Source organism: Daktulosphaira vitifoliae, unplaced genomic scaffold (genome assembly GCF_025091365.1).
Source record: "Daktulosphaira vitifoliae isolate Bord-2020 unplaced genomic scaffold, ASM2509136v1 Scaffold_1, whole genome shotgun sequence".
Lineage (NCBI taxonomy): Eukaryota > Metazoa > Arthropoda > Insecta > Hemiptera > Phylloxeridae > Daktulosphaira > Daktulosphaira vitifoliae.
The window spans coordinates 89,329,290-89,342,845 of record NW_026099572.1 but is presented as its reverse complement, the minus strand read 5'-3'; the positions used below and the strand labels follow the sequence as shown (position 1 = coordinate 89,342,845).

At 28.4% G+C, this 13,556-nt stretch overlaps 1 protein-coding gene across 1 annotated transcript; it reads right to left on the bottom strand.

Annotated features, from left to right (window-relative positions):
* Nucleotides 1-4,244: 4,244 nt before the first annotated feature.
* Nucleotides 4,245-5,084, bottom strand: LOC126896622 (uncharacterized). The gene has a single exon (XM_050669564.1). It carries the CDS (start codon nucleotides 5,082-5,084, stop codon nucleotides 4,245-4,247), a length of 840 nt encoding a protein of 279 aa, XP_050525521.1.
* Nucleotides 5,085-13,556: the final 8,472 nt, after the last annotated feature.

The window sequence follows — 13,556 nt, the reverse complement described above, 5'->3', positions numbered from 1 at the left end:
AAAAAAAGAGGAAAGATCAATTGTAGATGATACTTCAAATTTAAAAAATATTAATATTCCTAATGTACTAGGTGAAGAAAGTTTTTTTGTACATTCTGAGAAACAAGAAACTAAATATGTTAATAAATGTGAAATAAATTTCAATGAACATATAGATACAAATGAATTTGAAATGATTATTAACCATTTAGACTTAAATCAAACATTAGAAATTGAAAAATTAGTAGAAAAATTTAAAACAGTTTTCGCCAAAGATAAATACGATGTCGGTACAGTAAAACATTATGAAGCTCATATTGATTTAATGGTTGATAAATACTGCTATAAACGCCCATACAGATGCACAGAAGGCGATAGAAGACAAATAGAAAACCAAATATCAAAATTACTTGACAAAAATTTAATTGAAGAATCTTATAGTCCTTTTGCCGCCCCAGTAACTCTGGCATATAAAAAAGAAGATGGAGAAAAAACAAGACTTTGTATAGATTTCAGAGAACTAAATAAAATTATTATCCCTCAATCACAACCATTCCCATTGATTGAAGATTTATTAGTTAAAACTGTAAACTGTAAATATTATTCTACTCTAGACATAAATTCAGCATTTTGGTCAATTCCTTTAAAAATTCAAGATAAACAAAAAACTGCATTTGTTACACAACAAGGCCATTTCCAATGGACATGTCTCCCATTTGGATTAAAAACGGCACCAGCCATTTTCCAAAGAATATTGAGCAACATCATAAGAAAATACAAACTTTGCAATTTTGCAGTAAATTTTATAGATGATATACTAGTTTTTTCAAAAACTTTTGAAGAACATATACTACATCTATCAAGACTACTGGAAGCAATCCAAACAGAAGGTTTTAGACTAAAATTTTCAAAGTGTTCTTTTGCAAATAATTATGCAAAATACTTAGGTCACATAATAGAAGACAATTCAATCAGACCTCTGAAAGATTATTTAACTGCTGTCAAAAACTTTCCAATCCCAGAAACAAGAAAAAACATACGCCAATTCTTAGGAAAAATAAATTTTCATCATAAATTTATACCACACAGTACAATTATTTTAAACCCTTTACATAATTTATTGCGAAAAAATATGAAATTTGTATGGTCCTCAGAATGTCAGGAATCATTTGATAAAATAAAGGAAATGCTATGTTCACAACCACTCTTAAAAATTTTTGATCCTGAACTACCGATAAACATTTACACAGATGCCAGTATAAAAGGAGTAGGAGCAGTGTTGAAACAAGAAGATAAAAATGGGAACAGTAAGCCCGTTGCATACTTTTCTAAAAAATTAACTGAAGCTCAAAAGAAGAAAAAAGCAATATATCTGGAATGTCTGGCAATAAAAGAATCCATCAAATACTGGCAACATTGGCTTATGGGAAAAGAATTTACAGTCCACTCGGACCATAAACCATTAGAAAATATGAACATCAAGGCAAGAACGGACGAAGAATTGGGAGATTTAATGTATTATTTATCCCAATATAATTTCAAAATAAAATATAATCCAGGAAAATCAAATCAAGAGGCGGATTGTTTAAGTCGAAATCCGGTTTTAGAACCCTTTGAAAATATTGATGATTTTCTAAAAGTGGTAAACTTAATAAACATAGAAGATATAAAAAAGGACCAACATACAAATTTAGATATACAAAGTAGAAAATTTGTATTAGAGAATGAAATTTACTATAAAAAAAATAAAAGAAGAGAGAAAATTGTACTATCAGAACAGCTCAGCAAAACACTAATTAAAAATGTCCACAATACCTACTGCCACATAGGAACAACTCAGATGACAAATAAAATAACACCATTCTACACTGCCAAAAATATCATCAAAAACATAAAAAAAATTTGTAATGAATGTGAAGTCTGCATAAAAAATAAATCAAGGAGGAAACCTAAATGTGGTTTAATGTCACATTTAGGTCCAGCAACACGCCCATTTGAAATAATATCTATAGACACCATCGGAGGATTTGGAGGGTCAAGGTCAACGAAGAAATATCTGCACCTCTTGGTGGATCATTTCACAAGGTATGCTTATATTAGTACATCGAAAAATCAAAACTCCAGTGATTTCATAAGACTAATAAAAAATGTGAAAAAAGACTACACTATTGATATGCTTCTGACGGACCAATATCCTGGTATAAATTGCAAAGAATTTAAACAATTTTTAGAAAAAGAAAATATAAAAATGATTTTCACTGCTGTAGATTCACCATTTTCAAATGGACTCAATGAAAGGCTGAATCAAACTCTAGTCAATAAAATAAGATGTATAATAAATGAAAATTATAAGAGAAAGGCGTGGACTACTATTGCACAAAAATGTGTAGAAAAATATAATGAAACGGAACACACCGTCACAAAGTTTGCTCCAAAATATTTACTGGAAGGGGAAAATGTAAATGTTCTACCACTTGAATTGAAGTCAATTAGTACAAAAGAAGACTTGAAAAGAGACAGAAAACTAGCTCTTAAAAACACAATAAAATCACACAATTATAATAAAAAAATATTCGACTTGCATAGGGAAGACCATAAATTCAAAGTAGGTGACAAAGTCTACGTGGAAAATGGAAATCGACTTAATAGAAAAAAATTAGAAGAATTAAGAATTGGACCATACACAATCCAAAAGAGAATCTCAAATTCTATATATGAGGTTGACACTGGACACAAGAAAGCGGAATCAAACTTATACCACATTACAAAACTAACTCCAGTGTTTTGAAATTACATAACAATTACATAACTTGCTGTAATTGTTTCTAAAAGGGAGGAGATGTAAGAAAAACGATTACTTTTTCTTATGTTTTGAACACCGATCAGGTCCACTAGATGGCATAATGGTCGGTGTTCATGTTAGGTGAAAAACATGAGTTTTATCATTAACCTCTATAAAATTAAAAATGTATTGTAATATAATTTATCTATTTTAAAAATCAAATCTTTATATAAAATATTAATAATTGTTGTAATAATTAATAGCATAAAATATTGTTTCTGATACTTTTCTTTTAGGTGAGTAAAATTGTAAATAGCTTGTACATAATATTAATAAAAATCTGATACTTTTCTTTTAGCAACAATTTTATTGCAATTAGTTATTTAATCAAGAATTGATGAACATTATATATATGTTCAGAAAACAGTTAAAGCTTAAAGCACGAGAAGAAGATGCATTCGTGATATTTGTGTATTTATAGTAAAAGTTTATGTCGAGGTTTGGATTAAGGAATCTATCGCCATACAATTACCATTTAATGCTTTATGTTTCTGAAAAATTTTAATTAATTACCCTGATTCTTTTAAATCTAAAGCTGCAACACAGAAATGTTCAGGGTAATTATGGTATTTATCACTTAGAATATAGCTTTAACATTTTTTGATAACAAATTTTTTATCTCTGCAGATATTAAACTAAAAATGGTTAAGGCATCTATCTTGACTTCACAAAAACAAGATAAAAACAGCATAAAAAAATTACAATAAACATAAATGATACTAAATTATTTATAAAATAAATATAGTTTAAAAAACCCAGCACAGGGGGGTCACGGCACAGTGTCGACGTGGCATAGTTGGATCAAGTATAATGATATCTGACAGTGATTAAAATCATTATAAAAAAAAACGCTTCGATGCAAATCTTTAGATAGTGTTTAATTTTAAAAAATTAGTGGATTATTCCAAAAGCTACATGATCTGCTAGTTCCTTATTAATATCCCGATTAAGATAAAGTATATCGAATAAGAAAGGGATATAAATATTATTTCTCATAAAAAAATTGTGTTGATCCAAACACTTTTCAATTAGTTATAGCCAGGGTTCGGGACTTTTAGCACTTAAAAACACAATAATAAGCTCTAAAATATGTACTTAAAAACCGTAAAATATGCATAAAAAATAAAAAAATATGCACTTAAAAACCGTAGAATTTGCATAAAAAATTAAAAAATATACATTTAATATATTTATTATTTTATTAATAATTATTCATTACAATTAGTTTAACATTAAAATATTTTAATAAAATTAAATAATTTTTCACTTGCTTCTTAAATTTCCAATTTTTTTTAAATTTATTCGTTAGCTTTAAATAATAGGAAAATTAAAAATTGAATTTTTCATTTAAATCAATCAATAAATAATATTGTTTTAATTATTGTCATACCTTTGTTGTTACATTGAATAATTAAATGTTTCCTCAATTTTTAAATATAAATGCTCTTCGATTGTCAGATAACAGAGTTTTGTAAGCTGAAAATGACCTCTCTACATCCACTGAAGTGGTTGGTGCATATTTAAAGAACACAAATTCGTTGCATGAATAATCTTCCGGAAATTGACTCATATCCAAAATTTCATCTTCTTCTTCCAAACTGTTTGATATTTTTTCCAGAATTTTAAGACCTTTATTCTTTTCAAAAACTTTTTGTAGTTTTAAAAGTACTGCTTTTCCTTGAGTTCCTTTTAATGATTGAAATTTTGATTTTACTTCTTGAATTACAGAAAGTGAATCAGCCAATGGAAGGTTTTTCGTTTGTAATTTCACAATGGCCATTGTAATAACTTGAATATTACTTTTTATATAAGTCAAGTTGTTTTCCAATCCTGGTTTCAGTATGCATAATTTAACTTTTATAATACAATCTGCATCATTTTCGTCTAGGGCATTTATTACGCTACATATTATTTGGAAATTTTCACAGTAATAAATTGCGGCTTCGAGCCATGTCTCCCAACGCGTTAAGATAGGTTCTGGCGGTAATCTAATTTCTGGAGCTATCGATTTAAACAATGCAATACGGTATGAGGCTTTACGAAAATTTTTTTTCATATTTGATATAAGCTCGTCAACAAGATTAAATTGTCCACGAATTTCTTCAGCTATCCGATGAAGTACGTGTGCACTGCAGGTGGTGTGTATCATTTTGGTGTATAAATTTTTAAGAACTGAACCGGCCTTCACCATGTAAGGAGCTGTGTCGGATAAGAATAGTAAGACGTTGTTGTACATAATATCTCTAGGCCATAAAATGGTCATTGATTTATTAAAAACTTTACAAATAGTATTATGATTTGTTTTTTCTAACTCTTCCGAGTGCAGAAGAAATGAAAGACCAACACAATCTGGCTTAAGAATGGCAACAATAACATTTGCCACACATCGTCCTTGTACGTCATATGTTTCATCAACTGACACCCAAATTTGATTTTTTCCAATTTCAACTCTAATTTTATTCATTACTTGGTTGTAGATGTCGTCAATATATCCTTTTCGTAAGGAAGCTTCAAATGGAATACTTTTACCCGTATATTTTTCGAAAAATGAACGAAATATATTATTTGAAAGTTTATTAAACGGTATGTTCGCGGCCACCATTGCTTCGCATAAATCCTTATTAAAATCTGATTTGGTAGATTGATTGGTTAAAAGTTGTTGTGATTTCCTTTGAACTTGATCTTTTTGGCGTTTGGCACTTTTAATGTATTTTTTAGTTCGTATGTGTTGGCTTACGTTAAAGTTTTTTTCAAAATTAATCTTTATTTCACAAACTTTGCAAAATAATACAAACCCATTAGTAGATAATATTTCAGATCCAAATTCAGACACATAGTTTCTCAAACGGGCACTAGTGGATTGTTTTACTTTCCCCATTTTTAGTATATTATGTTTATGAAAAAATGTAACGCGATAATAAGCACGCAAGTGAATTCACGGCAACGGATAAACGTTGCGGACTGAACAAATAATCGAAATTATTACCTAAATAACTATTATCGCCTTATCGGCGCTAGCCGTCCGAACTATATTTACCGGGAATACCTTTAGTTTCACAGAACATTTTATAAATATGTTATATTATATAATTGTCGTATCGCCCGTATCGTAACAAATCTTATATGTAGCGATACAAACAATATGGGCCTTCATACTTTTTAAAAATGAAGATATTTTTCCAACACGAAAATTAAAAGGGATTGTGACTTGTATATTGCAAATAGTACATAAGACTGCATTATTATTTCTCTTTTTGATTGGTTAACATTAGTAAATTTGAAAATTTTAATAATTTTCCAAAATATGCAAAATAAGCACAAAAACGTTAAAATAAGCACTTTTCTGCAAAAGCTGTAAAATATGCAAAAATATGCACATTCAAATTTTCGATTTTGTATAACGGTATTGAGAAATGAATTTATTCCGCACTCTGCTACATTTTACAATAAATAAAAAAAATATGCAAATGCTATAAGTCCCGAACCCTGGTTATAGCATTATAATGTTAAAAATGTAAAAAATAAAATCGAGAATTTTCACACAATAATAGCATTCGGTAGCTATTTACACCGTGAAGATAAAATAAAGTCCGAAATTTTTTTTTTCCATGATAAAGTATATTACATTAACGTTATTTTAAGATATATATAAAAGTGTTAGACTTTCCGGAACATTTTCAAAAGTCAAGTTGAAAAAACTAATGTTTTGTGAAAAAGTTGTCATTTTAAATCCCCCTTGTGAGCAGAAAAAAGGTCAAATTTACAAAAAAATATACCAAATGATAAGTAAAGACATCAAGCATCTTTATAAAAAAAAAATTATACTGAAATGTTCATTTTTGAAAAAGTTAGAGCATTATTAAGTTAAAAATATAAAAAAAAAACCCAGCACAGGTGGGTCGCGGTACAGTGGTGACGTGGCATAGTTGGATCAAGTATAATGATATCTGACAGTGATTAAAATCACTATCAAAATAAACGCTTCGATGCAAATCTTTAGATAGTGTTTAATTTAAAAAAAATTGGTGTTTTATTCCAAAAGCTACTTGATCTGCTAGTTCCTTATTAATATCCTGATTAAGACAAAGTATGTAGAATAAAAAAGAGATTATTAGAAAATAGTATTTCCCATAAAAAAATTATATTGATCAATACACTTTTCAATAAGTTATAGCATTATAATGTTAAAAATGATATGAATAATAAAATCGAGAATTTTCACACGAAAATAGCATTCGGTAGCCGTTTTCACCATGAAGTCCAGAGGTCAAATTTTTTTTTTTTCAAATTAATGTACATTACATTAGCTTTAATTTAAGATATATATAAAAGTATCAAACCTTTCGGAACATTTTCAAAAGTTAAGTTGAAAAAGTTAATTTTTTATGAAAAAGTTGTCATTTTAAATCCCCCCCTGTGGGCAGAAAAAAGGTCAAATTTACAAAAAAAATATACCAAATAATAGGTAAACACATCTAGCATCTATAAAAAAAATTATATTGATATGTTCATTTTTGAAAAAGTTACGGCAGTTTTTAGTAAAAAAAATTGAAAAAATTTCGAAAATTAGCGATTTTTAAATTTGTAATTTTTTTGGAGGTTTCCCCCATTTACGGGGAACGAGGGAAATTTTTTGGCGTATCGTTGAAAGAAATCCGTTCGGTGAGAGCTGAGAAAAAGTGGTAACAGACACAAAAAAAAAAACACATCATAGTAAAACCAATACCTTCTCAGCTTCGCATCGAAGCTAAAATTATTTTACAAAAATCGTATATTTTTTATTAACTTTGATGTCTGTTTTCACCGTGAAGATAAAATAATGTCCGAAATTTTTTTTACTATAATGAAGTATATTACATTAGATTTAATTTAAAATATATATAAAAGTGTCAGACTTCCCGGAACAATACCATTTTAGTTTCGATGCGAAGCTGAAAAGGTATTAATTTTACTATGATTTGTTTTATTTTTTTGTGTCTGTATACGCTCAATCTCAGCTCTCACTGAACCGATTTTGATGAAAAATATGTCAAAAGATCACAAATCGTATCTAGTTGAAGACTCAAAAATTACCCTCAAAAATTGAAAAAAAATCATTCAATCCCCATAAACGGGGGAAATCCCCCAAAAAATTACATATTTAAAAATCGCTAATGTTCTATATTTTTTCATTTTTTAGCTTCGATGCAAAGCTGAGAAGATATCTTTTTGTGACTATCATTTATTTTCTCAGCTATCACTTGACCGATTTCTTTCAACAATACGTCAAAAGATCACAAATCGTATCTAGTTGAAGACATTACCATTAAAAATTGAAAAATTTTCCCTCGTTTCTTGCAAATGGGGGAAATATCCAAAAAAATTACAAATTTAAAAATCGGTAAATTTTGTCATTTTTTTCACTTTTTTTTCTTAAAACTTCTATAACTTTTTCAAAAATAAACAAATCAACATAATTTTTTTTTAAACTAAAACCTTAGATANAAAAATAATATTTTTTATATTGTGACACGGCACCGCCTTTTGCTCTAGGTTGGCGCTCACCCGTGTCTCTCTCGATATCAGCCGTCCAGCTATTAATATGACAATCGGTTGTCATCGGTCGTCACCCCGCCCTTGACACTGAGATAAGGCCGCCGCCGAATATGGATTNTCTTGACACCGAGATAAGGCCGCCGCCGAATACGGATGACTGATTTTGCGGTCTGTTCCGTTTCCGACGTACACGATAACTGGTGTCTTTTTTTGGTTATATATATATATATTTTCTCTGCATTGTTTTTCCGACTTGACTGCGGTGTTCGATTATACCTAAGCACAACTTATTGTGTGAAAGTATATTTATGCGAATAATATAATAACATATATATTGGCTCTACATTGTTTTGTGACTTGACCGCGGTGATCAATTTTGTCCGTATATCTATATAATTAAATAAATATACTGTGCGGTTCTCAACTATATATATATATTGGATACTCATTAATTGAAACCTTAGATATTTCCCTTTTATTTGATATCATTTTTTTTGAAAATCTAACACTGAACCTGCTCATTGGGGAAGAATTTAAAATAACAACTTTTTTACAAAAAATAACTTTTTCAACTTAATTTTTGAAAATGTTCCAGAAATACTGCGTCTTTTAAACATTTACCAAATTAAAGCTTATTTTATGTACTATAAAATAAAAAAAAAATTTGTCCCGACGATCTATCTTCTAGCGCAAATGGCTACCATATTCAAAAATATGCTATTTTTGTGTTAAAATTCTGGGTTTTTTATTTTATTTTAAAATATCTTTTGTCGTGCGATGAAAGCGACGAACAGTTGCCGAGTCGGTAATACTTGAATCTTTCATGCTTACGGTACGAGGTTCAAATCCGACTGTGACTATTAATATTTTGCATTTTTTATGAATTAGAATAAAATTTTCAAATCATTTGATATTTATCTCATTTAGATTCATTAACTTCAATAAATATAAAGGATCCTATCACTGTAGTCTCCCCTCTTGAGAAGAAATTTATATTCATGTTAATATTATTTTACTATGTGATTCTTTTTGTAGCTACGATTTATTTTGCCAACCCTCACTAGACCTACTTTTTTCAACGATACGTCAAATGATTCATTTAAGTTTATGATATTTAAGTTAATGATTAGTTTAAGTTATTACTCTTAAAAATCGAAAAAATATTCCTTATTCAAATAAAAAGTAGCTTAACCAACTTTTTTCATACACACAATTAAAATCATATATTTCTAATATTCTTAAAGTATTTATTGTCGAATTAGATTTGATATGATAAAAGTATTCAACTACAAAAGTAAATCATTTTACTTTGTAATTTATTAATATTTAACTCCATTTATATGTGCTACTACGAGTGTATAATTTTTTTGTAACATGTTGCTATATAAATCATAAATTTAAAAAATAAATGATTTTTAGTTTTACCTGAATTTAATGATGGATTTTTGCAATTATAATCAAATTTTATAATACACTCAATTGAGTAAATCTTTTAAACAACTTTTTTTAAATTTTTTTTTTTTAGATATATAATCATTAAAATTAATTAAATTCTAAATATTTCCATTGTAGAATCTTCTTAAACATCAAAAGTTAATTAGAAATGATTACTATAATTTTTATTTAAGTGCTCTATTATAATAAAAATGTAAAAAATATTGAGCTTTTCTGATAAATTTACCTTAATTAGATATTATGAAATTTGCTGACCCTATATTATTCTTAACAATACCATTTTTACTATTTAATGATGATAATTTTAAATATGCAAGTTGAGCTAAAATTTATAGTAATAAATTCATTTTTTTTTTTTTTATTATAAACTTTCATTTTAAAGGACAAATATAAGTAGTTTCAAAATGTTTATTTTTATCATATTAAAAATCAAAATCAATAATAATTTGAAAACAATTATTTTTAAAAATTATATAATAAATAATTATTAATCTGGGTATAATTAAGGAAATAGAAGTTGATGTTGCTTTTGTAGTTATCCATCAATATCATAGATTTAAACACTATCTACAGATTTTCATCGAAGAGTTTCTTATGATAGTGATTTTAATCACTGTCAGATTAAATCTATACTGGACCGAACTATGCAACGTCCCAACTATACCGCGACCTCACAGTGCTGGGTTTTTTTTATTATTAAAGTATATAACATAAGCTTTAATTTAAGATATATATATAAAAGTGACAGTATTTCTGAAACACTTTCAAAAATTAAGTTGAAAAAGTTTTAATTTCTATATTAATTTTTATGTTTTGAACCCTCCTTGTATTAAGAAAAATCGTCCGATTTAAATAAACAATATGTCAAATGAAAAAAAATATAAATATTATTTCTCATAAAAAAATTGTGTTTATGCATACATTTTTCAATAAGTTATAACATTTTAAAGTTAAAAATTTAAAATATAAAATCGAGAATTTTAACACCAAAATAGCATATGGAAGCCATTTTCACCGTGAAGACAAAATAAAGTGCAAAATTTTTTTTTTTATAATAAAGTATATCAAATTAGCTTTAATTTAAGATATATATAAAAGTGTCAGACTTTCCGGAACACTTTCAAAAGTTAAGTTGAAAAAGTTAATTTTTTGTGAAAAAGTTGTCATTTTGAATCTCCCCCTGTGGGCTGGTAAAGGGTTAAATTTATAAAAAAAATATACCAAATGATAGTTAAGACATCAAACATCTATAAAAAAATTCAAAGATAGCAAAGGGAAATATTGTGTAAAATATTTCTATTATAATCTAATAAATAATTAAGAACAAAAAAAAAACCAGCACAGCGAGGTCGTGGTATAGTTGTGTCCAGTATAGATGATATCTGATAGTGATTAAAATCACTATCATAAGAAACGCTTCGATACAAATCTGTAAATAGTGTTCAATTAAAAAAAAAAAATTTGTTAAAATTACATATTTTTGAATATGGTAGCCATTTGCGCATAGAAGATAGGTCGTCGGGACAAATTTTTTTTTTTCATTTTATAGTACATAAAATAAGCTTTAATTTGGTAAATGTTTAAAAGACGCAGTATTTCAGGAACATTTTCAAAAATTAAGTTGAAAAGTTAGTTTTTTGTAAAAAAGTAGCTATTTTAAATCCCCCCAATGAGCAGAATAAGTGTTAGATTTTCAAAAAAAATTATATTAAATGAAAGGGAAATATTTAAGGTTTCAATACAAAAAAATATTATTTTTATTTGTTCATTTTTGAAAAAGTTATGGCAGTTTTAAGTACAAAAAACATCCCGATAAAAGGTCATTTTTATCGCAAACATTACATTTTTTTAAAAATTTGGACAGCAATTTTCCCATAGTAGATAGGTCGTCGGGACAAATTTTTTTTTTTCATTTGATAGTTTTTAACATTAACCTTTAATTTGATATATGTTTAAACGACGCAGTATTTCCGGAATATTTTCAAAAGTTCAGTTGAAAAAGATCTATGTTTTTTACAATATTTCAAGTTTTGAACGCCCCCTATATAAGGGGAAATTGTCCAATTTTAATAAAAAGTATGTCAAATGAAAGATGTACTTATAATGTATTTAGAAAAATTTGTGCTGATATATACATTTTTCAAAAAGTTATAGCATTTTTAAGTTGAAAATTTAAAATCGAAAATCGAAAATTTTAACACAAAAATAGTGTTTTTTTAATTACGGCAGCCGTTTAAATGTAGGAAAAAAAGTGTCGGGACAAATTTTTTTTTTTCATTTTATAGTACATAAAAAAGCTTTAATTTGATATATGTCTGAAGGACGCAGTATTTCCGGAACATTTTCAAAAATTAAGTTGAAAAAGTTAATTTTTTTACTATCTTTATTTTTCACTTTTTAATTTCATGTTATGATAGTAGTTATTATCAATATCATGGTTGTAACGGGTAATGGGATATCAGGATTCGATTCCGGAGAGGGAGTCTAAAAAACGGCTACCATATCCAAGGAAAGCCGCAGATGAGCAAATTACCCACTCCCGGAACGTGGAGGTAGTGACCAAAAATGACGAAACGGGAATCATCCCTCGTAATCGGAATGAATATACTTTATATCTCTAAATGAGAATAAAGCGTGTCAATATATAAATTTTAATAGTAATTAGAATATATACATGTAAAGCGACTTAAGTACGTAAACGTATCATGCACGAGGTATAGCTGTGTTTTGTTGGCGGACGGAGCTCGGGGGATAGTTGTACGTGAGACATATGCGGCGGCTGTAGGAATATATATATGCACATACATACATACATATATATAGTAAGGCGACATAAGTACGTAAACGTATCATGCAATAGGTAAAGCCTTGTTTTGTGGGCGGGGGGAATGTTATACCTAAGGTATAAACGGTGGCAGCGGCGGTAGGAATATATAAATACATATATGTAAGGCGCATTACACGTGGGCGGTATTAGTCAGTCAAAATAAAAATTTGTTTATATATATAAATATATATAATTGATGTCGCGCATGCGTGTACGGGTACGAAAACCAAAAATATAAAATTATACAGGACTAGTGTTGCCGGCAATTGGTGAGCGGGGTGGGGTGAATGCGTTACGACGTCTAGTCTAGACGCGAGAATAATAAAACGTGCCGCGTGGAAAGTTACAAACACACATCACACAACAAACATACTAGTGAAACTAATATATGCATGGTATAAACACTCCCCATTCAACCTTTCCGTATTAGAGGCCGTAGTATCAAAAGATGATACTTCTAAACCATTTCCAGAGGGTATATAAGAGACTCGAAAAAGCTGTTCGAAATTTAAGGCGGTTGCAATAATAGAGAGGTGATCGAATTTTTTTTCCCCCTGTAAGGTCTGGAAGCTTTTTTGAATCCCAATGGATCACATCAAAATTCAAATTTTGTTCATGAAATTTAGAATTGATATTTTCTACAATTTTTTGTCTATAATGTTCACGGACCTTTTAATTGACGATTGGATTAAAACATATATGCTGGGATCTAATGATAAGGCATCCAAACATGCAGTTAAAAAATGAACACTAACACTTATTTTACACCTATCAAGAGTGGCAGATAATCCAGAAGTTAAAAGTTCTTTTCTACCTCTTTTATTTTTTGACGGACCTGCTACTGGTGAAAATTTTCTATCTTCTTCACTTAAGATTTCCATATCACATGAATCGGATGAAGTACATGAATATTTGTCT